The sequence below is a fragment of the Phaeodactylum tricornutum genome, chromosome 4, assembly GCF_000150955.2.
Source record: "Phaeodactylum tricornutum CCAP 1055/1 chromosome 4, whole genome shotgun sequence".
Lineage (NCBI taxonomy): Eukaryota > Bacillariophyta > Bacillariophyceae > Surirellales > Neidiaceae > Phaeodactylum > Phaeodactylum tricornutum.
The window spans coordinates 713,586-739,580 of NC_011672.1; the positions used below are offsets into that span (position 1 = coordinate 713,586).

A 25,995-nucleotide genomic window follows, 5' to 3' on the forward strand; every position below is an offset into this window, starting at 1 on the left:
CTTGTAGAGTAACAAACCCATTCCCTTCAAAAAAAGAATCGACAATAGTACCGCAGAGCGTACTGAATTTGATGGCGCTCACAGTGAGCGACGGAAAGTACTGGGCGACATCTGCTGGAGCGGTCATTGTCATTCGCATGCCAGCAGTAAGCGTCACCAACGAAGCAGACATTCCCATGAATGGTCCAAGAAAAGCAAAATCGAACTAGGACGAAAGACCTTTCGGAGCCTCAACAATCAGCCTCAACGCACCAAGGAATGGTAGACCCCAGAACTAGATATAACATCGGTAATCCTGTTTAGATTTGATCTCTCCTTGCTACCACAAGGTGCGATAGCTCGTGTACGCTTTGGACGAAAAACAACAGCACCATTATTTCCAAGACTTTAGCGTCGAATCAGTACTAGCCACTGCAATCTCCAGTCGCGCTTCCTGCCGATATTCGATTCCTGACGAGCTCATTGGCTGCATAAGCCTTCATGGAGAAGAGAAGCGTCGTACAAACAGCAAAGAAGGAGCTACCGGAAATGAGCCATCTGCAGGCCATGTCCCTCTTCAGTAAAAGAAGGACTGGCTCGCCTTTTCCAAAACCGAAGTCAATATCCTCTGGTGTGAAGTCGGGGATGTAGGAAACCTGCGCAGTCCAACTTTTTGGCAATCGCTAATGGAGTGCTACAATGAGTATTTCAACTGAGTTTTTCGTGTTTCTTCCCCTGATGATGTTGCACAGTGCCTTAGATGTGCTAGAAGAAAAGCTAGGGAAGCGAAACATTCTGCAGCACTTCGGGCAACCAAGCGATTTCCGTCAGGTGACGAGACTGAAAAGCCGCTATCTCGTCCTCCTCCTTTTCAACAATAGGTACGATGCAGGGGTAGAGTATGCTCGCGAAAAGGTGAGCCACGCATTGCGAAGCCAGAAGTGTGGGTATAAAGGTTTGCTTGTCTAATACCGTCATAAGAATTTCCAACTCTGCTTTTGTTGCGTCATGTCCATATCTTTTTGTCACACGTGGGAGTAGTTGTTGTAGTTCGCTTCGAACGTCCGTCGTGCGACGATTGTTTGAAAATATGGATTGAACATTGTTCGAAATGTCCGTTCTTCTTTGCAGCAAGGCAATTCCGATACCGTCACGTTCACAAAACTATTCTGCTGCTGAGGAGAATCGACGAGTACCGTGTTAGCTACTTTGGTTGTATCCTGCAAATTTTGTCGTGTCAAAGCGACGCGCTGGTTGTAAATGAGTGCAACAATTTCGGGCACTTGATCCAAATCCGGGGCCGCCTCGATACTGTTTTCCAATGCGAGAGCCGCACAGAACGCAATCCGACGTCGTATCGGCAGTCTCATGAATAGATCTACTGCGCTGACGTACTCTTGCATACTCAATACCGACGGTGGGAAAATGGCCGACGTGAGAGCTGTCACATTCCTTTCCATCGATTGCAAGCTTTCCTCCAGAGCAGTCATCAAGGTCATTTCTTGGGTAGTTTGAATGTCGCTTCTAAAATCTTTTAACGTTTCCAAGATGGCAATGAGTTGCCGCTTTTGATCAAGCAGATCGTTCTGTTCATCCGAAGAATGTGACTTCTCAAAGAAAAGCCAACAACAAAGGCGAAGAAAACCTTGTGAGAGGAGCGGACACGACGTAGACCTTCCTCGCGATGGGAAGGAAAGCTTTCGCATTCTGCAAAGCGAAAAGCAGGCTCAGAAGTACTGTGCCGTTCTCAAAATTCACTTTGGAAGCGTGTTCGATATTTCGAAGACGGCGGACGACAATGAATTCGTTGTGTGATTGTTTTCCCAGCAGGACGATACAATGGATTGTTGTTCGGTGGTCGTCATGGTGCGTTTGGAATATGCAGAAAACAGTTGATGTGACAAAGATTCGATCAAAGGGATCTGGATGGAAAAGTGAAAAAAGTCCCGCCACCGAAATACGATAATTGAAAAAGAGATGATCGTGGATAACAAAAAATTAGCGAATCAACTTGGGAACGCCGAACAAGTTGCCGGTAAGTTATGGTTTTTCCTTTTGAAACAGTGAGGGGCTGACGGACGTACAGTTTGAATCGAACGTATTTACGACTCTGGAACGCATTCCCCCGAGAATCAAAACGGCCCCAAATTCGAAAAAAACACTTAAACAATCGAGATCCCTCGCTTAGAATACGATTGATTAGCCCCTGTTTGAAAAATAATAGCCCATGCTTAGGTACGAATTAGAATAGATATTCTTGTCTGATTTTTATGTCCGTTGCGAGCGTGTTTAGTTTGCTAAGATTCCACTCGGAATCAAAGGAAAGATCACGCACGACCTGCCCAACAAAACGAATTTCGTACTCCTGCGTGGACTCGGTACTTCACGGAGTCGAAGACGCACGGGAACGAGTACTACGCACAAATCGGCCATCCGACCAGTTTCCACAGACCGCACAATCATTCCCCCTGGACCATCATGAAGATTCTCTCGTCTCTCGTCCTCGCTACCATCGCTCTTGCGAATGGACAGATCACCTACCTTGATGCCCCTGTCGAGGGCTGGAGAGCGTCGTTTGCTCCCATGGAGCAAGGCAATGGCGTCTTTTTGTCCCCCGACGGCAGTATGGTCGTGGCAATTGCCAGCAACTGTCTCGTCCGTGCCTTTGGACAAGCGACCGGAGAAGTCCGATGGACCTCCAACCCGCCACCAGGCGACGGAAGCTCGAGCTGTAATGGCGGAATCACGTTCAACGATAACGCCGATATACCATACTTCACTTACATGGTCAACGACAACGTGCAAGGCACCATCTCCACGTAAGATCGCATTGGCGTGCTGCTGCGCTAACCACAATACATTTCGCAACGCTTTGACTCACTCTCTACTTGTTTCTTCTGCCGACAGGCGTGTTATCATGGGAGACATTGACACTGGTGATGTTTTGATGACATCCGAAGTCCTTGCCGGAAGCAGCGCGGGATCTCCTCAGACTACCTTGGACGGGCGCCACATCATGTTCACCCACAATGATGGAGGTACAGGCATGTTCTCCATCTTGGATACTATGCAAGATCCTGACATGAGTGGAATGACCCCCATCATCTCCCCCATCTTTTCGGAATCCAACGCTACCGAACCCTTCTCTGCCGTTGGGTAAGCCACACTCTTTCGTAATCCATGTTTCGACGCGGGTGTTCCGGATAACCAACTCACATGGGAATTTTACTTTTTTCTAGTGTCTTCCACGACCCTAATGGCGGCAACTATGCAGGCGGCCTTACCACCAACAGGAACGATATTTTTGTTTGGTCATTAGCTACCAACTTTGATGTCAACAACACACGTCCTCCGGTTGGTGAGGCTGGAGTCTTTGGATTTCAGTTCCCAGTCGACTTCAACAACACTGGTGACGATCTCGACATCTTGTATTTTGGATCCTTCAGCTTCCAAGCGACGACTCGCCCAGTCCTCGCCTCCAACGGAACAAGCAGTAAGTCCATTTCCTTTCGTTTCCTTTGCCCCTGACAACTTGGTACTTATTTTTTATCCTTTTTTTTTGTAAATAGTGTACTGGGGTGTTACCAGAGGCGAGTACCGTGCATGGTTTCAACGAGCCTTCGACCGTCCTATCACGGAATTAGTTACCCTGAGTCGCGATAATGTTGTTCCTTCCCTTGGCGCTCGGGCAGCCGTCACCCTCAGCAGCGACCCGATTAATCCCATTGTGTTTGGACCCGGCCCTAACGAGGAATTCTTCCGCGGTAACTCTGATTTCAGCGAGACAACCATTATTAGTACATCCCCAAGTGACGCTAGTCCTTACGGTGAAGGAATAGTTTCCGGACGCGCGGCTGTTTCGCCCGACGACCAGTTTGTCTATTATGCTACACAGGGCGGGCTTCTGACTCAAGCCGAAACTGACGCACTCGCCTCTGTCTGGACCACGGGAGGCGCTGCTAATATCACGATTGAGAGTGTCCGAGGAGATCTTGCTATTTCTCGTGACGGCAGCCGCGTCTTTGTCCCTGACACCGTTTCTGCGAGTGGTTTTGTGATTGCTGTTCAAGTTGCCGAGGTAGGAGAAACTCCTCCCCCCACTGGCGCGCCGATTTCTATGGACATGTCCATGGCACCATCGGGAGCCGACGGGTCGTCTGGTACAGCAGCTCCCTCCTTGCCGGACGGTGCCACCGCCCCTCCCAATGCTGAAGGCACTGATGCCCCTGGCTCTACCCCTGCCCCCGCCCCGGCATCTTCAGCGATTCGTGCGTCCATGATTGCTCTCGTCGCAAGTTTGCTCGTCTTTGTTTTCTAAAATATTTGAATGTTGATGTGCTGACCAAGGATAGTTAATAATCAGTATTTAAGAAATATGTGATAAGTCAACCTGCGTTCCTTACTAGTGTCTTTGCGTATACTCTCTTTCTGACCGCATTGTTGTCAACACTGTCACCTTTTCATAGCCGACCCGATCTCCTCTAGATTACTCTCAATAGTTCTTCATAAGGGTTTGCTCTTAATTCCGTTTGCTTGCTGAATATTTTTTAGAATAAATTTCATTTTATTTTCCGGTTGGTGTGCATTTCCGGCTTTCCGAAAGCATCGTTTCACCTTCACAGTCCACCGATAAATATTTGTGCTTTCGGCATACAGTCGAGTAAGTACAGCGAGACAAGGAGGATTCATTCATCTTCCTCATCTTCATCATCGTCCACCTCTTTCTGAATCATGGCTTTTGAAGTAAATTTATCCCAAGCATCCGAACGAGATTCGGGCTTCGGTTGCTCTCCGTGATGATGAGTATGAGGACTGAAGGGGTCTTCGGCATGTTCCCAAGGGTGTCGAAACCCGAGAACGACCGGCAAGTCGTGGCGAGCCCGATGAAAAATCCACAACCAGCAGACGGTTCCGAAAGCCTCGCCCCACATAGTATGCGTCTTACTTATTTTCAGATAGTGACTGTAAACCCACAGGGAAAATATACGACAGTTAGTCAGGAACGAAATACCGTGCGGTCCTAAGTGAAAAACGTTTCGTACCTTCCGGCCATGCGGCGCACTTGAGGACCACGACATACGTTGCTCCTAGCTTGTGCGCTTTTTCGAAGAACTCCGGAAACGCGGGGGGAAAACATTCTGAAAGCGGGTTGTCTACGACAACTACTAGACTCTCCTTTTTTGCCATTGTCATGGATGTCGATCCTGCCGCTGCTCGATGGCTGCTTCCTTCCTGCGTCGGACCCCTCTAGCGCTGGTAAGAAAAAGCTCGAAGATTGAAACAAGGGACTTCTACATAAATTGAAGCTGGAGATAGTAAAATGGAGAGATTTGCTTCCATTCTGGTTTACAGTTAGTAACTTGATGCCGAATGGACAACAGCTTGTTATCTGAAGACGACACAGATTCATGTCCTCATGGGATTATCTGTCATGTCACAGGCAATGGCTTTTGGACACAATGTTGTTACATGATTTATCATGGTCAAGCAGATCCCAACATTGCTAGCGTCTTTATATCGAAGATCCAACCAACATCGAAAGATCCAACATGCTCACCGTGACTATTTGTCCTGCTCGGAGGGTGCTTCGATTCCTTCTTATTCTTTGGTTTCCATCATTAGCGCTATGCTTCTCCGTGTCGACAATACTTCACAGAAAGAGAGCGGCCGTTCCGATTTTTGAACTGAAAAAATCGGTCTTCAATGCGGACGATACCTGTTATTCGAACTCGATGCCAATGGGCAAGAAACACTTTGCTATCAGACAATCAACGCGGCTTCAGTCTGCATCATTATCTTCTCTCACACAAATTCAGACAGTTCTTCACCAAGACCCGTCGTTTTGCTTAACAATTATTCTGTTGCTCAGCACCTTCGGCATGTCACTCGAACGAAAGACAACGATTGGAAAAGCAATATCGGCTCCACTATCAACCATGGCCCTGGCGTTGACCGTGGCGAATTTGGGCGTCATACCTTTCTCGTCAAGCGTTTATAGTATGATCAACCAATACTTGGTGCCGCTTGCTGTTCCGATGTTGCTTTATGATAGTGATATTCGTCGCGTCATTCGAGACACCGGGACTCTCTTGCTAGCATTTGGTGTCGGTGCAATTGCCACCGTTGTTGGTACGCTGGTTTCCTTTCCCATTCTACCAATGACATCGCTGGGTGATGATGGATGGAGAGTAGCCTGTGCTCTGGCGGCGCGCCACATTGGAGGAGCCATCAACTTCGTGGCAGTTGCGGAAACGCTGCAGATTTCGGGCACAGTCGTCTCGGCCGCGATTGCAGCCGACAATGTCGTTGTGGCTCTATATTTCGCATTTCTATTCGCAATTTCGAATGCTGATCAGGTGGATGGACCCTCATCAGATTCCGGAACAAGCGACGCTTTGGAACTCGATGCAAGCGGAAGCGAAGTCGAGTATTCGGAGGATAGTATTTCCTTGTCATCATTGGGTATTGCCCTGTCTGTAGCGTCAGGACTAGTAACGACCGGAAGAATCTTGACAAACTCTGTTTTGCCATTGGGGACCTCCGCATTGCCACTGACGTCCGTGCTTACGGTAGCTGCGGCCACCATCTTCCCGAAGTTTTTCGTCAATATACGTGCCGCTGGGAGTGCGCTTGGTATCTTGTGCATCCAAATGTTCTTTGCAGCGTCGGGTGCAGCTGGCTCGATTAGCCTCGTTATGCAGAAAGCCCCATCGTTGTTTGCGTTTTCAGCGTTGCAAATTGGTGTCCATTTTGGCGTCCTCATGTCGGTCGGCCGCGGTATCTTTCGGATCCCGAGTAAGGAGCTCTACTTAGCATCCAATGCGAATGTCGGGGGGCCTACGACTGCCGCCGCAATGGCAAAAGCCAAAGATTGGAAATCATTGGTACTGCCAGCTCTGCTAGTGGGAATTCTTGGCTACGCATCTGCAACCGCAATTGCCCTAGCACTCGGGCCAATTCTTGTCCGGCTTCCTCTTATTGGCGAAAAATCCTAATATATGTCCACATTTATGTGCATTTTTTTATATACTTACATACGGTATGTTCAAATAATCCATCTTCCTCTCGTTGCTTAAGCTTTTCGTTGCACTAAACTGTGCGATCCCAGAAGTGCCACTGCGCGACGGCGAGCATATGGTGCACTCGCACGGAATATATCAAATTCCGGATCGCCTGATAATGCGATACCTTCCAATAGTCCAAGACCACGAGTCACCAGCGCGAAGAATGGAGGCACACTAAACGGATACTGAAAGAAAACTTCGTTGAGCTCGTTGGATATCTCCAACAATTTTCGCTTGCGCTTGCGCAGATCTGATCCAGAATCGATCAGTCCAACAGTCAAAATCTTGGTTAGCAATGGCTTCAATTCGCTTGTGTCAAAGTCTTGCGGAAGAAATCCCATTTCCTTCGCATCTTCGGACACCAGAGAATCAAAATCCTTCAACAAAAGGTGCACAATAGCCTTTGTCATTGCGTTTCTTGACTTAGCATCTACTTCCGCGCACAGTCCAAAGTCCAGCAAACAAAGCCTACCGTCCTTCGTGACGAGCAAATTTCCTGTTAAACAAAAATTTGATTAGTCGCTCAAACTACAAACATCCCGTCAGTCAATATAAGTCTTCATACGCACCAGGGTGAGGATCGGCGTGGAAAGCCCCAATATCCAGCAGTTGAGTCAAAAACAATTCGACGCCTATAGGAATGAGCTCTCGAATCCGCTCTTTCGGAGAGTCCGCTAATTTAACACCTTCAATCCATTGAGAGGTCAAGACTCTCTGTGAAGAATATTCTTTGTATACGTCTGGCACCACAACTGGACATTTCCGGATGGCTAGCTCATGCTGGAACTTCGTCTGATTTGCGGCTTCATTTTCGTAATCCAACTCCATGTACGACCCTCGCGAAAAGGACTCATACAGCGCTTTATGAAACGGGGGCTGGTTAGTGAAAGTGGACGTGAACACGTCAACGACCACACCAACCTTTCGGAGAAGACACAAATCGAGGCTAAAATTTCGCTGCATGTCAGGACGTTGAACTTTGATAGCAACATAATGCCCGTTGGAGCGCAATTTCGCTTTATAGACTTGTCCTAAACTTGCTGATGCAACAAGTTTCAGATCTTGAAACAAGACCTCCAAATCATCTTGATCCAGTTCCTTTCGAATCAACTGCATTGCAATATCGTCTGGAATTGGACGGACGGCGTCACACAGCTTCTGGAGCTCTTTTAACACTGCCGGCGGAACCAGATCAGGACGGATTGAAAGTTGCTGTCCTCCTTTGACAAAGGCGGGGCCTAGATTTGTCAAGGCTTCTCGAAGTAAGTAAGAATGTTTCTGCTGCTTCGAGATGGACTCTTCAGTAGAGGAAGGTTTGAACACAACAAAATCTTTCATATACCGTAAACCCACAGGCCCCAATTCACTGAGAATTCTGGCCAAACGGAACAAAGTAGATACAGGCCGTTGCGACCAATACTCATTGATGGCATCGACATCGTAGTGGCGTGGAAGAAGAGGAGGATGCACCGTGTTACCAGGGTCGAGAAGGTAAGCCTTTTCATATGATTCGGCCCGAATCTCTGTCAGCGAGGCAATTGTCGCGGTTCCAGTACCAGTTGCGACCGCAAAGGATACAAAAGGACGCTTGCGGAGAAAGCGGGTCGCTTGCATAATGCAATTCTAAGCCGAAACGCAGGTGTTTGCCTTTAAACCAGACGAGATCGAGTGTTGTGAGTATAGCATTGTAAAGCATGGTGGCAAAAGAACTCCAATGGAAAAAGGGACGACGTCCAAAACACCGCACCAACATCATCTACCTGTGACTCATCATTCACAGTCAGAGTCAGAATTGCTCATAGCCCCACCCGCCGAACTTTTCATTCGGATCCTACATTCCATCAGATATTTGACCAATTCCAAGGGGCACATGAACTTTCACATCGTAGATTTGCTTACAGTTAGTTAGGGTTGGTCGACCGGCCTGAAATCACTGTCAATTGGTGGCGAATAGCTGGAATCATGACGTCGGCTATATTACTAGTAGTCTACAGAATTAATTCATAAATATGTTTGTGAAATTGGAGGGGGCTCAGAGAGACAGTACATACTCCTCACTCACTGCAAAAAGACAATCTGAAACTTGGGAACCACTGTCAAAAACGTTTGCTTGATTGCTGCTTCTTGATATATATCTCTTTTTGACCTTGTGCCTTAGCTGACGCAAAGAAAGAATCCCAATCGTCTTGTCCGATTTCTTCTTCAACTTTTGTGTTTTCTTCGTCGTGATAGAGGCAAGTATTCGCACCATTCTTGCTGGTGAAGAGTTCTTCAAGTAATGCACCATCCCCGGGATTTACTACATGTGCTCGTTTCACACCATGATCGAGCGCCCAGGACGCCCATCCGAGATGCAAAAGCAACTCGACAGCGTGTGGTTCTAGACTTTGTCTAGCTCGCTCGAACGTTGCAAATCCGGTTTTGTGAACCTCGACATGGTGGTAGTCCAAAACAGCCTTCGCAAAACTGAGAGGCAACTCTTGAATAGAGATGTTCTCGCCTTTCTTTTGCAAAACAGAGCCTTCATTAGACATGTATATCACCTTGTAGGCTTTGAGAGCCGCAGCTACGGAAGCCGCCAAATGATATCCGTTAACGTTGACAAGCTCACCCAGTGTGCTCAAACCCACGGTTGTCAAAAGCACAACGTCGTTGTTGTTTAGAACTCGTTGGATATTTTCAGCATGCACTTGCCCTGTCGGCGTAAATCCTGTGTATTCAAAGTCTTCCCCTTGGATAATACCAAACTGCTGTGCCGTATAGAAGTTCCCGGAGACGACATTACCATCAGGGACCGGGGCGTCCTTGGTTCCCGACACGCCTCCCGTCATGCGCAAACATCGATTAAGCTTGCGCTCCATTTCGGTGCGTAAGAATCCTACTTCTTCTTCCACATAACGCAACGTCTCCGCATTTGTGATTTTCAGTGCGTTGTGGCATTCGTGAGCGTTTTCGGCGAAATCCATATCGCACCTATCCAGATCGAACCGACAGCCAATCACAATGACGATTTTCATGCCTAACAGTCTCGACAAGGAAATGTCAGCAAGCAAAGCATCCGCATTCGGTGTACCGTCTAACACGTCGCCTGGAATATGAATGACAGCCGTTTTACCGGCGTGAGCGGCGATGTAAGGAGCCGACCCTTGCAGCATCATAGCGAAAGGATAATGGGATGATCCCATGGCGGGCAACACCTTGCCGTTTCTGACGCTTTTTCGAAAGTGCGTGCTTTCGGTGAACTCAACCAGTGCAGGGTCATTGACAGACAATGGGGAAATCTGAAGTGCGCCGGTGACCAGTTCGTCGTAAGAATCGTCGACAGAAAGTGGAGCGCTTCCATCCCATGTCGAAAAGTCGGATGATTCGGTTGACGCCGAAAACTGATATGCTATCGAAGATTTGCGAACATTAACTGTAAATGACCCAGTCGCACGAGGTCCAGTGTGAGGATGGCGAACGGAAGCTGACTTCGGAATTCCTGTATAGCTCTTTGCAACCCATGTCGAGATCACAAACGCTATCAAAGAAAGCATAACCATCCTTTTGAATGACAACGCAATGTTATGCCGTTGGCTCTGGTTAGAAGGCGATACCAAAGTATTTTTTCCTTTTCGGTAGACGTTTCACTTTCACCAATCCATTTTGGGGGCTTCGTCGAAAGATCTTTTGGAAAGTGCGTAGTGACCCGACAGAAAATACTTCCTGCCAGAAGGTGCGTGAAGGATTGGTCCTGCCTTCACAGCTGAACAAGAGGAGGACCAGGAAATAGAGAGACCGTTCGTTGGAACTCTTTACCGATGAAGGTGCACGACAATTCGCTTGTGATGTCCAGCTGAGTACCGCAGTATCCGAAAGAACTTTTTCCACTCCATATGCTGACACACTCCAAATAAACAGTTTTGTCGTAATATGTTGCACAACGAGTCGTAGCTCCTCAGAATTACGACACTCTACTATATGGTCGGACATTGATCATTTCTCCGCCTTTCTCGGAGTGAACGAGGACTGCGACTTTCATAGCGAAATATGGTTATGTCGGTATTGCGACGTCATGCTCACACTTCATGAGGTGGGTCTCAGGATTCCAAAGCAACGGCTTTCCGACGCATCAAAAACAATCATCGTACTGCTATGAATGACGACAAGTCTCTTTGGCATAACTCACAGATCAATCTTCTATCTTCTCGATTGCATCAATGATCGAAGTTCTCTTGAACGATCGCCTAGGCAAGAAGGTCCGGGTCAAGTGCAATGAGGACGATACCATTGGGGATCTCAAGAAGTTGGCCGCGGCCCAATTGGGAACGAGCTGGGAAAAGTTGAGAATTCAGAAGTGGTATACTGTATACAAAGATCACATTACTCTAGAAGATTACGAAATTCACGACGGAATGGGTCTGGAGCTGTAAGTTCGATTTCCCAAAACTGGTACAATCGTCGAGATGACTTGCGTAGACTCAAACACACTCTTTGATCACCCAAGGTATTACCAGTAGGAGGCAAAAAATGCTTCTTGAACGGAGATTATGACAAGCCTTATTGAAACATCTATTGACGGATGTTAACTGAACTACTCTCGACGCTTTTTATTGCATGACCATGCATATCGGCTTCTACGTCCCAAGTATAGAAGCAGCAGCGCGAATTCTTCGCTTAATTTTGAAGTGATTCATCTATAGTAACATGAAATCCAAAACCATGTTGCGTTTTAAGCTGTGCGATACAACGCACATTTTTGGGAATCAGTTTGGTTTGCAATCACAATCCTGTATATTTAGAATTGTCACCAATATAGACATTTCTCTATATGCTCCAAAATTGTTGCTGGCGACGGCTTAAATTGGACTAACAGTAAAACTTACTGCCGTGGAAGCAGGCGTCCATACGAATTTTGAGCGGGTATTTATTGATGTACAGAGGTGATCAACTCACTGTAATACTAATTTCACTGCCTGTAAGTCCGGATGTAGGCAATCGGGTCAACATCGACCATTTTGCATTGGACCAACTATCATTGCAACAAGCCGACTTTTACCAGAAGTGGATGCTCACCACCTTCAAGAAATAGTTCTTCGCTTTCTTTCTTTCGATTGTCAAGTATTGGAAAATCGTGCATTACAGCAATAACGACGACAAGCATACTCACAGTCAGTTCTAAATTCTGTCATGTGATGTGAGCTTGCTTCTCCGGTCTTTTATCAGATAAATGTCAACTGAAGCATTTAGCTTACAGGGATATGAGAGTAGAAAGATATATAGATTTTAGTATAGCCCTCTGTTTTAAACTTACACATGTATTCATACAAACTTTCAGTCTAATTTGAATAATATGGAAAGTCTAGCATGCGTGTGGATTATTTGAACGAGAGATTAAGACCCTCCCAACATGGACGGCGTGCTATTTTCCTATACGAAATTCGCTATTTGCACAACTCCCAGCATTCTATGTCGGCGCAGCACCTAAACCTACTCCTTTGCTTCCGCCGTGTTGTCAAAAACTGATTCCTCTTGACCTTCGTGCCATCTCCTGCCGCCATATTTCTTTCGACTTACGAAAGCCTTATTTCATCTTGCCATCTTTATTGGTCTTTGCAGCTGATCGTATTCACAGTAAACCTCTTAGCATTCCTTGCTGACAACATTTTCTTTCAGCCTGGACGAATTCAAATCTGCTGTGTAGACTTTCTACGTAACTGTACGGGGAACGTCTTGTCACTGGTCTTCTTTGCATTTCCTATTTTGCACCTATCATTGACTTGCTCTCTAAGGTCGGATCCAGCCAACCATTGCAACGATGTCGGTTAACGTGAAGACTGTGTCCCAAGCCGAACCGACGACTTCTCCAAAGTCAGAACCGCCCATCACGTCATTTACACTAAAGGTTTCGGCCAAGGATGCAGCGCGCTTTTTCGCCATGTCCAAAGCTATCAATGAGCGACTACCAGAAGTATCACCAGATACAGGAGATACTTGTGAATTCAGTCTTCACGCACAACTCTACGAAGCCACGCAAAAGTGCCCTGACGAGCTGGTGAAAGGATTTTTGGATCGAATGATTGCTTTCCTCATCCCTGTCAAGGAAATAAAGGCTGGCTTGGTGCTTTTGCATGATGCTAACATGAACGATAAGCTTCTACATGTTGCGGAAGCGCTGAGCCCAAGTGCTACCACTAGTGGTTTGGATAAGGGACAGCTGACTTCATTGTTTCGGTCGCTGTTGACGGCGATCTCATGCTGTATTGACCAATCGACCGAGGCAGTCGACTTGGAAGATACGCTAATGGAAGATAAACCCCAAGGACTAGAACCGCCGCCGAAAAAGACCAAATTAGACATAAAAATTGTCGAAGAGAGCGATCAAGAGTTCCGACCATGTCAGTCCCCTTCTTTTGACTGTTCGTTGGCAACGCTGCGAGACGAGGACGACACAGCTACCAATACTGTTCGTCGAGAGATTGACGAAATATCTAGTTTCGCTGCAGGAGAAGTTCTCTCAGACGGAGTGGAACGAGCGACTTTTGATCTGTTGCGATCGTGGTATGATGAAAAAGGGAAGTCGGTTGTTCCTTGGCTAGAACTATTGGATGCAACTAAGTGGATGTCTACCGAACCTCCAAGCCCACCCTGCAGAAAGACGGCCGAATGCGACCCCTCCATGGAAACGCACCAAGCTCTAAGAGACGATATACTGCAAGTCGACGAGAATGAAAGAAGTGTCTCTTCTGGCTCTAGAGATATCCGCTGCTCTGTTGAAGAAGAACTGCCTGTCCCACCTACAGCCGCGCATTCTCCGATTGATTCACTGAGCGATGGTGACGGCAGTCGAATTCTCGTTTCGTTTGATTTTAGCGGCACTGGCCATACAACCCCACTTTGCATCAATGTGTCGGAAAACAATATCGTTGCTCTTCGTCAGTTGGTCCATCGCACTGGTATTGTGCACTGTCAAGCCGTGGAAATGTGTCGTCGTTTGCTTCATATGGCTTCCCAGCGCCAAGAAGGTAATGAAACTATCCTGGCGCTTCACTGTCATGATTTTTCTCGATCGATTGATCAGTTGTGGTCTCCAGAGGTGTTGAAGAATATTTCAAAAGAAGAGAGGGAATCTTTTACCTTGTCGCTCACTTCAATTTTGTCTTGCTACCAAGAGACAAAGCCATCTCTTTCGTCTGAAGAAGTCGACCTTCAGGAATTTGCCGTGGGCTTCTGCTTCTTTTGCGCGGGCAACAAGAGTGCAAAGCTTGCAACAGGCTTTGAGATGTTGGATGATACAAGACATGGATATTTGACCGAACAGCAGTTACTACGATACTTGAGCTCCTACCTCATGATGCTTTCAGCGATATCGCTCTTACATCCGCTTTCCAAAGGGCATCATTCAAACAAGCTGACCCCTCAGCGTCGAAAAGCGATGCGCACTGCAGTTGACAACGGTGCAAAATGGACAATCGGTCACTTCTTGAAGCACATGCATGATCGTGAAGGTGGAGAACACCCAAATGCATATTCCTTCGAGTCATTTGCACTGTGGTACAGTGTCGGAGGATACAATGTTGCACCCTGGCTAGAACTTCTTGACCTCAACAAACTTTTCGTATTGATCGCTCCGGACGTGGAAAGCTCCTTGCATACCAAATCTTCTGCATCAATGGCACACACATCAGGGGGACGGCGTCCAGCTGGTCAGCGCGATCGAATGTCTACTCTACGCAGACACCACTCCCGACGGAATCCAGGAACTCACCCGGAAGTGTTGTTCACCTTCCCTCTAGCCCGCAGCCGCTCGTTAGTCGTTTTGAAGGAAGATGCGAGATACGTTCGTGATGTCGTCCAAGAACTCGGCCTCCTGTCTTTCAGCCCCGATTTCGTGTGGTCCAGTTTGAGCAAAATTGTGACACGACCTAGCACTCCCACAGAAGGCTATGGCGTCGACATGCAGACCTTTGTACAATGCATGATCGATGTTTGTAATAAATCAAGTCGCAAACGTTCTGCGTCAGGAGCTGAGTCTACTATGGAAGAGCTTCTGTGTAATTTTTATCAATGTTTCAATTTGGATCAAAAAAAGCTGGTCGCCGTAGACGAGCTTATGGGTGGCCTTACTCTGCTTTGCGGGGGAAAGAAAAGCGTCAAACTTGCCTTCGCTTTTGGAATTTTCGATACACGCCCGGGAGTTCACGGCAAGAGTGCGGAATCGGTTGTACACTCTTTGGATGGTCACGATCTCTTCGTGTTTCTACGCTCAATCCTGATAGTTGCATTCTCATGCTGTCGCCAAAGCTTAGATATGGATGATTCTGTTGTAGGGCAATGTATCTCTGATACTGCCAACATGCTTTGCAACGACGTCATGACTCACCAGGGGAAGCAGCGCTTCTGTGACCGCCTCAACTTTGATGAATTTGGGCTATGGTATAACGAAGGAGGATTTGAGCGAGCTCCATGGTTGGAGCTATTAGATCTTAAGAAGTGGGTGCTTGCCGACAATTTCGACGCCACCCTTGAGAAGCGTGTTGTCGAGTCACAATTACAAGTGATCCCTGTAAGCATTGCGACAGATTCTTCAATTCCACCGCCTCCTCCCGAGGATGCATTAGACGGTAGCTTTTTCGAAGAGAACGGAATTATGGCAATGGACAGTGTATGTATCCGTTTTAAAACTGATTCAATTCTTGCATATCTTTTTAATCCGTGTTCTCTTTCTCAAATTTCAGATGGATGAGATGGATATGATTTTGATGCAGTCGTCTACAGATCGCGAAAGTGACCAGCGTTCGCCGGCATACGGACCTCTCCCTGAGTCTTCGTCTCACTCGCCAGGATCAAAACTGTGCTCTCCCGATCCAAGAGGGAATCCACTCAAGTTTCATCTTTTGACAAATGAAGAGCAAGGAGGGTATAATGTTTCTCTCAGTCACATCCGCATCACACATCTGAAAAGCGTGCTGGAGGACAACTGTTTGCACGGACTGGACTGTGAAAATGTATGCAACGCCATTCTGAATAAAGCGACGAAGAAGAATAAAGCGATATCAAAAAAGGGTTTCGATGCAGCAGTTGCAAGTGTCATGGGAAGTCAGAGAGGAAGGCCTGAGACGCAACAAGTGTTGTCTAACCTTCTTTCGGGAATTTTCGATGCGTTTGATCGATTAGGATCAGGCACTCCGAGCGCAGTAGAAATTGCGTGTGGCTTTACTGTCCTTTGCCACGGCAAGAAAAGCGACAAACTCGAGTTTGCCTTTGAAGTCCTGGACACGAAGAAGAAGGGCAAACTGAGCCGCTCGGATATTTTGACTTACCTGCGCTCTTTCCTGACTGTTCTCATGAGTATTGCATTTTCGCCAGCCCTCAAGAAGGATATTCGAGACGACAAGATATCCACCATGAAAGGATTTGGCTGTAATCAAACAACCGCTGCCGTCAAACACGCCGTGAACGCTGGCGCTGAGTGGGCCGTAACTGCAGCATTCGATGGAAAAAGAGAAGGCGACATGTCCGTTATGAGCTTCAATGAATTCGCGGACTGGTACACTACCGTCGGCTACAGTAGTATTCCATGGCTTGAGCTGTTGGATCTACAGAAGTGGGTTTTCACCAATGATGCTACCTAATCTATAGATAAATATCGAACGACTCATCCATTAACTCTAAGTGCAAGAAATTCTTTTATGCTACAACCATCAAAACATCTCCATTTTCGACAACGTCGTCGAGTTTCACTCGCTTTCCATTTAGTAGAACTCTCAAGTTGGAGGCATCGATCTTGTCCATCGCAGCCAAGGCATCGACGACTAATGACTTCGCCGGCAACGACAAGAGTTGCCCGTCGCTTTCATCAGAAATCCCCGATATAAAAACGTAGACATACTGCTCCAACAAAGTTTCCTTTGCATCAACAAGTGCATCTGCAAAAGATTGAGTGGATCCGAGCCGTGTGTGCGAAAAGGAAAAGCCTGGCCTGAAGGCAGGAGATAGTATCTCACAGCATTGTTTTGCAGGAGGTAGCATGCCAGCACATGCACCGACCGATGGAGATGAAGGTGCTAGTATGTTCCCAAGCTTATAGCCCCAGTGAGCCGCCACGCCGTATTCCGCTATCATGTGCATCTCGTCGGAACGAACTTGGACCTCGAATGGAAAGTCCACCCCGTTGCAATTCACGGACGAAGTATGATGTAGGCTGCGATATCCATTTGGCTTCGGATAAAGAATATAATCCTTGACGCGATCAGCCTCCACTTCAGGCCACTTCATTCGAATTTGGTGCTGCACGTAATAGCAGAAGAAACGTTCCCGTGCTCTAATTTCCTCCAAAGGCTCATTTTCCGTCCATTTTCTTGCTTGGATAATCACGCGAAGAGCTATGCCGTCTTGGACTTGGGCAATGGAGAGCGTACTATCATTTGTTATAGCCCTTCGATCGACAATTGAAAGACCACCCGTTCTTTTCTTCAGAAGTTTTTTCCAAAACGAATATGGCTGTTTGACACGTGAAGACACCTCCAATCCCTCCAGTTGCATCATTAAGGATTCGTCCTGCTGCAATGCAACACTAATTTTTGTGCGCAATATGTTCGATACTGCTTCCATCGCTGCGCCGCTTTCAAGGTACAAAGAAGAAACGGCGTTGTACTGTCGTCTGTACAATATCCGAAAAGCTTCCTCGTCAAGACGAGATTTCAAACGGTACATTCCCAGTCGTCCAGCAAGAGGGGAATATACTCGCATAGCTTCCTTAGCTAGCTTGACAACTTCAGGAGTTCGCCCATCATAAGTGCCTGCATCAAGCCGGATCCCTTCAAGTCGATATAGGCAAGCAAACACACGAATCGCAAGGGATCGCCAATCATCCATTACCGAAAGAAGCCAGTCTCGGAAAAGATCAGACTCGGCTTGAGATATTATGTGTCCATTTCCTATGACTGATTGCACAAGTGCTTCTGCACGTTTAATCCGCGCTGCCCCTTCCGTGATTAAAAAGACTTCATCACCTGCACCAAAAGATCCTGTTGAACTTCTCAAACGGCGAGGCATTGGCTTGGGTGATATGATATCGCGTGTCAATGTGTCTTCTCCTCGAATTGCGGGTAGTACCGTACCTTCGCTGTCGATGGATGCTCTGTTGTGAGGCATTTCTTTGTTGCGTAGATTGGCGTTCCCGAGGAGATATGCAGTCGAGCCCTGGTTGTGAGCCTCCATGCACTCAGCGTAGTGGTAGACGCTGGCGAGAACCACTGAAGTGCTCAGCATTCTATCCATGTGGGCTTCTTCCCCACACGTATCGAATAGCAAGCGTAAAAATTGTACGATGCCGACCGTCACAGAAGTGTTGTTCTCGGAGACATTGTATATTGTGCTTACAATTTGACGGACATCATCAAAGGAAACCCCATGATCGAGTAGACTATACTGCAACCAACCAACCTCAACCTCAATTTCCTCCGCTGTAAAGTGATCATATGGGAGACAACAAGGAGGAAGACCGATACGATTTTGTGGGGAGAAATCCTCAGAATTCACATGCTCTCCTGTCCGACTGCTTGGAGAGTCTGGAAAATCGAGCAAGATTTCTTTCTTCTTCCTAGGTGACACAGCATCGTTTCGGACCGGGGACTGGATTGCTCTCAACTCCGTCGGCTTGCTTTGGGTAGTAAATTCATTACCGTAGAGGCTCCACTGAGTAAGTCCAAATACCGGCAACGAGCTCCATTCAATAAGGAAAAGGCTCCACCACGAAAAAGCCGAAGCGGAGGGTTTTCCCACTTGTATTCTTTCTGCCCGCGGGCGCTTCTTTGCTTTCATCGTATTACCATTACGTTTGTGCAACAAAGAAATTCCGACCGTCAAGGTAGTGTAGTCAAGAAGGCCACTCTTCATTGGAGTGACTGTGAATCCGCTCGCGGTTGAAGACAGTCCATCTCGCCACGTATTCCGTTCGTGACTCCATTTTCATCGGGGATTGATAATGAATCCCTTTTCCAATAGCACAGGTCTCCATTTCTGATGAAAATGACGCTTGACCGAAATACCTCTTACCGCTCTACTTCAAGTTTCTGCCCGCATGCTCTTGCGAGACGAGCTTTGGATTTCGACACATCTTGGATCACTGTTGCCCTCGCGAACCGGCCCGCCACTCGTTACTGAAGTATACTGGATCACCATGAAGACAGTTCTTGCATCCCGTAATATCGTAATTCCCGACGGAGGTAAGCTTATTGGCTGTCGTTATGAAAGGACTTTCCGATGGCGAGAATCGATGGCAAATTGTCTAACGCTTCTATGTTGTACTATGTGCGGTAGTGACGGTGGAAATTAATGCCCGAAAGATTAAGGTGACTGGACCCCGTGGTGTACTGGAACGTGATTTCAAGCACATTTCTATGGATCTCCGTAAGGTCGACGGAGAATCTTTGGGATACACAGTGGAAGAGGATGGCGAAGAAGCTACCAACGCCAGTTACATCAAGGTTGACTTGTGGTTTGCCACCCGAAAGCAGTTGGCTTGCGTCCGAACGGTGTGCAGTCACATCGACAACTTGTTTGTTGGTGTCACTCGTGGATTTCTTTACAAGATGCGATTTGTGTATAGCCATTTCCCCATCAACGTTACGCTTACTGGCGAGACGGTTGAAATCCGCAACTTTTTGGGAGAAAAGCGAGTTCGTAAAGTCAAACTGTTGGAGGGTGTTTCATACGAGCGTACTGCCAGTGTAAAGGATCAAATTGAATTGAGCGGAAACGATATTGCTGCCGTTTCTCTCACAGCAGCGAAGATCCAACAAGCTACCAACATCCGTCATAAGGATTTGCGTAAATTCTTGGACGGAATCTACGTATCGGAAAAGGGGCCCACCCCCGTTGCGGAAGACTAAACATAAAGCTGTATTTATCTTTCGATCCTGAGTATTGCTTGACAGGCTTCATAAAATTCAGATCCTTGCTAGCTATGTGTGTATGGAAGGAATCACAACGCTCTATTATACCATGGACTTGAACCACGCAGCGCTGTTCCTCGTCGCAATTACGGTGAATGGGTTTGTTCATTCATAGCTTGATAGACGACAAGAGGCGTCTTGTGCATAAGCCTGGTTTTAGGAAGTGGGTGAGTCTACCAATTGTCAAGGATGTTCATGGGCTGCAGAAAGAATAGATGAAGAACCATGGCTTCCCTTAAACTTTTTTTAAACGTTAGTGCATTCTTAACCCGGACAATGTTACGCATCTCCAGACACTATGACCATGCTACCAATGGCCCTAGGAAAACAAGCCCTTATTGGAACTTGTCCCTATCCTTCTCGCATTGGAGTGAGATACAGCGAACAACAAACATATCAGACGGGACTTGGACAAAGCAAATCAACCTATTTGAGACTTATTGTGGGTATTACGATGACCTTTACGCATGAGGGTTGTGGAAGTGGAACTTGCTGGCACCAAGGGCATTCATGACAGTATCAAAAATACCGAACTGTCCGGCGGTCAGTGTACCAATCATGACGCAACGAGGGGCCAAACCGACCGTGCACAACTTAACGAAACCAATCTCCTTGGCAATGTTAGCCAAACGCGAGGCCATCGATCCGGAACCACCAGCACCTTTCTTGTTGACCTTGGAGAGAAGAGTATCAGCGGGATGCGAGATGATAGCGGACGCAACTCCAGCAACAACACCAGAAGCGAGAGAAATTCCAATGTTGGTCGACTTGGGGACATCAGCGGGAGTCTTGCCCATGGAAGCGTAGATAGCGTCAGCGGCGTTTCCTTGGACAACAAACTTGGCGCAGGTATAAGGAACCTGCTTGGCAAGAATAGGAACAAGACCGGCATAGAATCCACCAATACCTTCCTGCGCAGCCATCTTTTTAAATCCGTCAATAAGTCCATCGCAGAACTCGGGGTCTGAGACAGATCGGATACGGACAGCTTCCAAAGGACATAGGAAGATATCGGCAATGCATTCCGCAGCAGCAGCAGCACCAATGTAGATAATAGTCTTGTTTTCCCAGGCCTTCTCCTCTCCGAGAGACTGGGCAGCATTGATCTTGAAATATTCAACACCTCCGAATTTAAACCATCCTTGAATAAAATAACCAGCGGCAGTCGCGCCAAGACCGGTAGTCAGAGCCATTGCTCCCTCTTCCGCAATGATCTGTTTAAAGCCTCCGATCAGACCGCGGTTGTACTGTAAAGTTGAAGGATGACATGTATTAGATTCGCTCATGATTCCGTCAATAAAATTATTCAAAAGCGTTCGGAATCCGTTTTTGCGTCTTTGCTCGTGAGAACTCGCTGGTGTCATATTGAACTCGCCCGTGCTTTACCATCCCTGTTAATGTTTCGATTGCAACGTGGCAACATCGAGCGTACCTTGGCAGAGTCCAACTGCACACGAGTCTTGACGACGTCCACGGGCGTAAGGGCGCCGTGCGTAATTGAGCAACAGATACCTCCCGCTGCGGCTCCCTTCAAGTAGTACATTAGGTCATAATTGGACTCGGCCGGAGAAGGCGCCAAGAGGATGGATCCAGGAGTCTTCATGGTGTACTTGAATCGAATCGGAGAACGAGAAATACAGGATTCAGGTGGTGTATGACCGGAGAGTGTGGGTCAAAAAGATGGATGTAACGTTACCACCATGAGTTCTGCTAACGTCGATACTTCTACAAGGAGAACAAACGCAACGTTGGCGACTGACGGCCACCACCACTCCTGTAGCAATCCTCTGGCTGACGTCACCAATTCGAATCCTACAGTCTAATGAGTCACAAGCAAAGGACGGATTGGTTCGGATGAGCACACCCATAGTCAGGCGTGTGTCCTTTTCGACCAAGTGTTGTTAGGGTTTTGTAGGCCAGGTTTTGTACCAGAAACAAACCCCGGGGAAACGTAATATTTGACTGACCAGCGCGGCAGGCCAGCGAAACAAAAGGAGGAAGACATTTGGATCGAAAACCTGTTTTTGGAGATTCATTCCCACCCTCATTCGGAATAGAAGCACACAGTTTGATCGCCCTTCTCCCTTGTTCTTCATACTGTCACGTAAGATCCATGCCGAGCGAAGACACTCCCTTGGTAGCAGGCTCCGCTGCCCGCGACGCGTTTCAAAGTGCCGACGCGAAAAAATCCCGGCAGTACCACGATGCGAAGAGCGCCAGCGAAGACGGCCATCAAACCGAAGGAGGAATGCTCAAACCCATCATTTTTGGAGGTCTGGATGGGATCCTCACGTCGTTTGCAATTGTTGCAGGGGCCGCTGGAGGAGAACTATCCCCCCAGGTCGTCCTCATTCTCGGCGTCTCCAACATTTTCGCGGACGCTCTTTCGATGGGTGTCGGAGAGTTCCTTTCATCTAAAGCCAACAATGAGTGGATCTTATCGGAACGAGCTCGTGAAGAATGGGAGTTGGAAAATTATCCTGAGGGCGAAATAAAAGAAATGGTTGAAATATTTGAAGACAAGGGGATGTCCCACGAAGATGCAGTTTCCTGCATCAATACAATGGCAAAATACAAAGACTTCTTTGTCGATATAATGATGCAGCAGGAGCTGGAGCTTCAAGTTCCGGACAAAGATCACATTAGAGAGAGCATGAAAGAAGGAGTTGTCATGTTTTGTTCCTTCGCTTTCTTCGGAGCCTTGCCTCTCCTCGGTTATGTTCTTTTCCCACTCGAATTCCACGACATGTCGGAAGGTGAACTTTTTGTCTCCGCATGTATAGTCACAGGAATGGTGCTCTTCTTCATGGGTTCGGTCAAGAGCTTTTTTAGTAATCAGCAGTGGTTTATTGCTGGGATGGAAACCCTGCTACTAGGAGGAGCATGTGCAACAGTTGCCTTTACAATTGGTCAGCTTGTCAAGAGCGTTTATGGTGACGACGCTGATCTGGTGTAGCGGCTAAAGTCAATCTACGACAAATCTACTACTAGAAAGACATGTTTTATACCCAAAAGATAGGTCTCAACTCTTCGCTTAACTATCGAGCTTCCTCTAAAAGTATTTGCCACTGAAAGAGCCGTTTTAGTCGACTCAAGTTATCCCTGTCAGTCGTCCCAGTCACTCGACTCTACAGACGCATGGCATCCAATTTTGCTAATCTGCATGTTGCGGCCGGTAACTGGATTCCTTTGGCTCCAAGCAACAGAGCGGTGTCTCGCCATAAACCTCAACGGCACATGCTCAGTCCATTGTGGAGCACGGGGGTCCGTGTACAAAGCGTGTGCGTATCGCTCAAAGTTGGTCTCGTTCCACAACACTCCCGAAGGTCGAGGAATACCGTGTTTGATCATCAGCCTGTGTTCAAGAGTTTGCACATCCAATGGATCAAGGATTCCCCGAAAGACTGCGATCTCCGCAATAGCACCTTCGCCTTCTCCACCGGACCCGTGCCCACAGCACAAGGATACGTTGAAACAGTGGTCGGACCCAATGGTGAGACCATCCAACACCTCTCTCCGTCTTATCTCTGTACCTATCTGAATAGACATGGGCTCAGGAACACCGTCAATCCGGATAGAGCTTTCGCAACCATCGGCAACGAAAGTATAGCAGTGCCAACGACCAGGTCCTGATTTCCCGCGAACAATCTGGGCATCGTCTTCAAGTTCGGCAGTACATGCAAGTTTCTCCGTTGATCCTTGCATGACGCAATTGCATTTGGAAATAGATTCTCCGGAACTATGGTTTGATGAACTTCTTTCGTCGTTGTACGAATTTAACGAATATGACACTGGCGATCCTGTGTCCTCGATATATTGAGCTGCATAGAGAGATGTAGCCATGCACACGGGGCTCATCTCAGTTTCTTCAATCGTAGAGTCTTCGGGGTGTAAATGACCGAGCTCAAAACGGTGATAAAGACCGGATACAAAGCACCCGTCTTCGGTAGCTATTCCAATGATAAAAATTGTGATCGGGCCTTCTACTGGGCCACAATCAAACGGAGGTGTCATCATGCACACCGCATGGCTCCCTTTGGCGTTGAGAAATTGAACGCAGCGCTGCTTTCGTCCAACTGTAAAAGGAGACGGTTGGATGACCCGAGGTAGAACTTCCCTGCGCAACTCACAGTTGCGCTGTTGTCGACAAAAGCGCGAAATCTGGGCTTCTTGTTGCTGGATAAGAATGAGCTCTCCGTTGGACTCATCTTCCTCGGTTTCGCTATTGCTTCTTCCTTCGGAAAGCACGCACATGCAATAACTTTCTGGACGTGCAACGACAGCTCCACGCACGGCAAAGGTTGGGCTATATGGTGAGGACAAGTTGATATGCGTATTCAAAAAGCCAACATCTTCAGCATCGTTCTCTTGCATCGCCAAGCGAAAAACATCCATGAGGAAGCCCTTGGTATATCCAAAAGACTGTAGAATTGGTACAGGGTGACGATAGCCTTGCCACTCAACAGCACAAATAGCGTATCTTTCCGGATCGGCAACATCGAGGGTGGACCTTGATTGTGCACAATCTGGCTTTCCACTTCGTCACGACGACTGGGAGCATCAATATCTCTTTTCAGCTGGGTTCTTGACTGGCTGCTTATGTTAGTAGGAAATGCATCGCCCAACTCAGCCACGTAAACATCATCCTTAACATTCAAGGCTACGTCGACTTCTTGTACACCGCCTGGGTGAAACCATGCAACACAAAATGTTTCCCCCACCATGCTTTCGTAGTCAGGCTGGATAATCTCGGCCGTGTTTTGACTTTGTGTGCGACGAATACACGCTATCATGGATGGCAACAGAGGTAATGCGCGGTTGCGTAGTTTTGTGGAGCATTCCATTATATACAACTTAACCACCGAACGCCAATCGACGCAGACATTGGACAAGCGAGCAATTTCCACGTCGGAGGAAATTGCGTGTTCCAGTATCCAGCGCAAGGCGACGTCAGGAAGCTTCATGCAGTCTTACGACCTCAGCAAGTGGAAACCCTGTGGCGAATACAAGTAATGCATATTACAATCCTACTACTTCCACGAAGTCATCCGTATCGGCTGTACATCTTTTTGTGGAAGACAAGGCCATGCTGTTTGGTTTGCCCATTGTGAAAGTCACGAACTTGTAACTTTCGAATCTGAAATCCATATTTTTGAACATTTGAGTGTTTGAAAAAAGTTGTTGCTCCGCGTCATCGGCAAAGGTCGGATTTAAATATTTCTGCGACTGCTCCGAAGAGCTATTGTGTATGACGTCGATTGAAAAAAAGATGTCGAGTAACAACTTCGATCTTACAATTTGTGATCTTGCATTAACAAAGTGATTGACTGTCAGTTACTAACCGCGACTGTTTAGACCTACCAAATCATGCTCCTCCGCCTTTCAGCTCCCTTGATCGCGTACCTTACCACATTGCTGCTTTCGGCGGAGGCATTCACCATATCGAGGTACTCCAGCGAAGCCACCCGCCCCGCTTTGAACACTTTCCCGAGTATCCCTTCAATAGCGCTTTATGCTACAAACAGCGATAATCCGGAGAAGGATAAAGAGGCTGAGTCAACGAAGCCTTCTTCGCCGCCTCCACCGATGGCAAACCCTGTGCCACAGCGGACGCGCATGGATCCACTCGTGGCGAGTCTCACGCGCTCGGACAGTGCGCCCGACCAAGATGCACCGATTCTGAAAGTACCCCTCCTTGGTGAAGTCACTCTGGACAAGACTCTGTTCGTGCTTCTACCTGTGGTGGCGTTTGCTGTTTTAGGAGGGCTTGCAAGCATTTATGTGGCCGCCATTTCGGGTGATGCAGTTTCCCAGGCGTGGGACGCATATGAAACGGCAATCAGCTCACCTGCTGGTAGCAAGCTGGTTGACCCGAATGTCTGTCGTGGATTGTGTAGCGACCAGGACCGTGACCTACAAGGACTGGCCAATTATATGAACAACATTGCCGGCAAAAAGTAGAGTATGATAATCAATGCTAGGCTCTTTGGTCCTTTGTTTCTAATGTTCACAAG

The 25,995-nt window shown here is 47.5% G+C and overlaps 14 protein-coding genes across 14 annotated transcripts; 7 read left to right on the forward strand and 7 right to left on the reverse strand.

Moving 5' to 3' along the window:
* Positions 1 to 1,004: 1,004 nt before the first annotated feature.
* PHATRDRAFT_44487 (predicted protein) lies at positions 1,005 to 2,236 on the reverse strand (the record flags this gene model as incomplete). The annotated part of the gene is made up of 3 exons (XM_002178524.1): positions 2,064 to 2,236; positions 1,738 to 1,989; positions 1,005 to 1,686 (listed from the first exon to the last, which is right to left on the reverse strand). Exons 2-3 carry the CDS (start codon positions 1,842 to 1,844, stop codon positions 1,005 to 1,007), a joined length of 789 nt encoding a protein of 262 aa, XP_002178560.1. The 5' UTR covers positions 1,845 to 1,989; positions 2,064 to 2,236.
* A 175-nt stretch (positions 2,237 to 2,411) lies between these two features.
* Positions 2,412 to 4,369, forward strand: PHATRDRAFT_44488 (predicted protein). Its single transcript, XM_002178251.1, has 4 exons — positions 2,412 to 2,798; positions 2,887 to 3,135; positions 3,219 to 3,472; positions 3,549 to 4,369. Exons 1-4 carry the CDS (start codon positions 2,458 to 2,460, stop codon positions 4,295 to 4,297), a joined length of 1,593 nt encoding a protein of 530 aa, XP_002178287.1. The 5' UTR covers positions 2,412 to 2,457; the 3' UTR covers positions 4,298 to 4,369.
* Positions 4,370 to 4,510: 141 nt separating this feature from the next.
* On the reverse strand, positions 4,511 to 5,155 carry PHATRDRAFT_44489 (predicted protein). The gene is made up of 2 exons (XM_002178525.1): positions 5,022 to 5,155; positions 4,511 to 4,941 (listed from the first exon to the last, which is right to left on the reverse strand). Exons 1-2 carry the CDS (start codon positions 5,114 to 5,116, stop codon positions 4,665 to 4,667), a joined length of 372 nt encoding a protein of 123 aa, XP_002178561.1. The 5' UTR covers positions 5,117 to 5,155; the 3' UTR covers positions 4,511 to 4,664.
* Positions 5,156 to 5,858: 703 nt separating this feature from the next.
* PHATRDRAFT_10800 (predicted protein) lies at positions 5,859 to 6,974 on the forward strand (the record flags this gene model as incomplete). The annotated part of the gene is made up of 1 exon (XM_002178252.1): positions 5,859 to 6,974. The coding sequence occupies one exon, from the start codon at positions 5,859 to 5,861 to the stop codon at positions 6,972 to 6,974; it is 1,116 nt and encodes a 371-aa protein (XP_002178288.1).
* A 77-nt stretch (positions 6,975 to 7,051) lies between these two features.
* On the reverse strand, positions 7,052 to 8,327 carry PHATRDRAFT_10723 (predicted protein; the record flags this gene model as incomplete). The annotated part of the gene is made up of 2 exons (XM_002178526.1): positions 7,052 to 7,539; positions 7,613 to 8,327. Coding segments are annotated over 2 exons (1,203 nt in total), but the record flags the coding sequence as incomplete, so codon positions are not given.
* Positions 8,328 to 9,139: 812 nt separating this feature from the next.
* PHATRDRAFT_44492 (predicted protein) lies at positions 9,140 to 10,709 on the reverse strand (the record flags this gene model as incomplete). The annotated part of the gene is made up of 1 exon (XM_002178527.1): positions 9,140 to 10,709. The coding sequence occupies exon 1, from the start codon at positions 10,583 to 10,585 to the stop codon at positions 9,140 to 9,142; it is 1,446 nt and encodes a 481-aa protein (XP_002178563.1). The 5' UTR covers positions 10,586 to 10,709.
* Positions 10,710 to 11,242: 533 nt separating this feature from the next.
* On the forward strand, positions 11,243 to 11,455 carry PHATRDRAFT_10925 (predicted protein; the record flags this gene model as incomplete). Its single annotated transcript, XM_002178253.1, has 1 exon — positions 11,243 to 11,455. The coding sequence occupies one exon, from the start codon at positions 11,243 to 11,245 to the stop codon at positions 11,453 to 11,455; it is 213 nt and encodes a 70-aa protein (XP_002178289.1).
* A 1,145-nt stretch (positions 11,456 to 12,600) lies between these two features.
* PHATRDRAFT_44493 (predicted protein) lies at positions 12,601 to 16,657 on the forward strand (the record flags this gene model as incomplete). Its single annotated transcript, XM_002178254.1, has 2 exons — positions 12,601 to 15,687; positions 15,761 to 16,657. The coding sequence occupies exons 1-2, from the start codon at positions 12,841 to 12,843 to the stop codon at positions 16,655 to 16,657; spliced, it is 3,744 nt and encodes a 1,247-aa protein (XP_002178290.1). The 5' UTR covers positions 12,601 to 12,840.
* Positions 16,658 to 16,712: 55 nt separating this feature from the next.
* PHATRDRAFT_33947 (predicted protein) lies at positions 16,713 to 18,923 on the reverse strand (the record flags this gene model as incomplete). Its single annotated transcript, XM_002178528.1, has 1 exon — positions 16,713 to 18,923. One exon carries the CDS (start codon positions 18,921 to 18,923, stop codon positions 16,713 to 16,715), a length of 2,211 nt encoding a protein of 736 aa, XP_002178564.1.
* Positions 18,924 to 19,153: 230 nt separating this feature from the next.
* Positions 19,154 to 20,127, forward strand: PHATRDRAFT_19025 (predicted protein). The gene is made up of 2 exons (XM_002178255.1): positions 19,154 to 19,252; positions 19,347 to 20,127. The coding sequence occupies exons 1-2, from the start codon at positions 19,207 to 19,209 to the stop codon at positions 19,916 to 19,918; spliced, it is 618 nt and encodes a 205-aa protein (XP_002178291.1). The 5' UTR covers positions 19,154 to 19,206; the 3' UTR covers positions 19,919 to 20,127.
* A 263-nt stretch (positions 20,128 to 20,390) lies between these two features.
* Positions 20,391 to 21,651, reverse strand: PHATRDRAFT_19030 (predicted protein). Its single transcript, XM_002178529.1, has 2 exons — positions 21,414 to 21,651; positions 20,391 to 21,228 (listed from the first exon to the last, which is right to left on the reverse strand). The coding sequence occupies exons 1-2, from the start codon at positions 21,582 to 21,584 to the stop codon at positions 20,443 to 20,445; spliced, it is 957 nt and encodes a 318-aa protein (XP_002178565.1). The 5' UTR covers positions 21,585 to 21,651; the 3' UTR covers positions 20,391 to 20,442.
* A 390-nt stretch (positions 21,652 to 22,041) lies between these two features.
* PHATRDRAFT_26157 (predicted protein) lies at positions 22,042 to 22,991 on the forward strand. The gene has a single exon (XM_002178256.1). It carries the CDS (start codon positions 22,095 to 22,097, stop codon positions 22,935 to 22,937), a length of 843 nt encoding a protein of 280 aa, XP_002178292.1. The 5' UTR covers positions 22,042 to 22,094; the 3' UTR covers positions 22,938 to 22,991.
* A 95-nt stretch (positions 22,992 to 23,086) lies between these two features.
* On the reverse strand, positions 23,087 to 24,774 carry PHATRDRAFT_44497 (predicted protein; the record flags this gene model as incomplete). The annotated part of the gene is made up of 2 exons (XM_002178530.1): positions 23,087 to 24,403; positions 24,427 to 24,774. 2 exons carry the CDS (start codon positions 24,772 to 24,774, stop codon positions 23,087 to 23,089), a joined length of 1,665 nt encoding a protein of 554 aa, XP_002178566.1.
* Positions 24,775 to 25,348: 574 nt separating this feature from the next.
* PHATRDRAFT_33952 (predicted protein) lies at positions 25,349 to 25,942 on the forward strand (the record flags this gene model as incomplete). Its single annotated transcript, XM_002178257.1, has 1 exon — positions 25,349 to 25,942. The coding sequence occupies one exon, from the start codon at positions 25,349 to 25,351 to the stop codon at positions 25,940 to 25,942; it is 594 nt and encodes a 197-aa protein (XP_002178293.1).
* Positions 25,943 to 25,995: the final 53 nt, after the last annotated feature.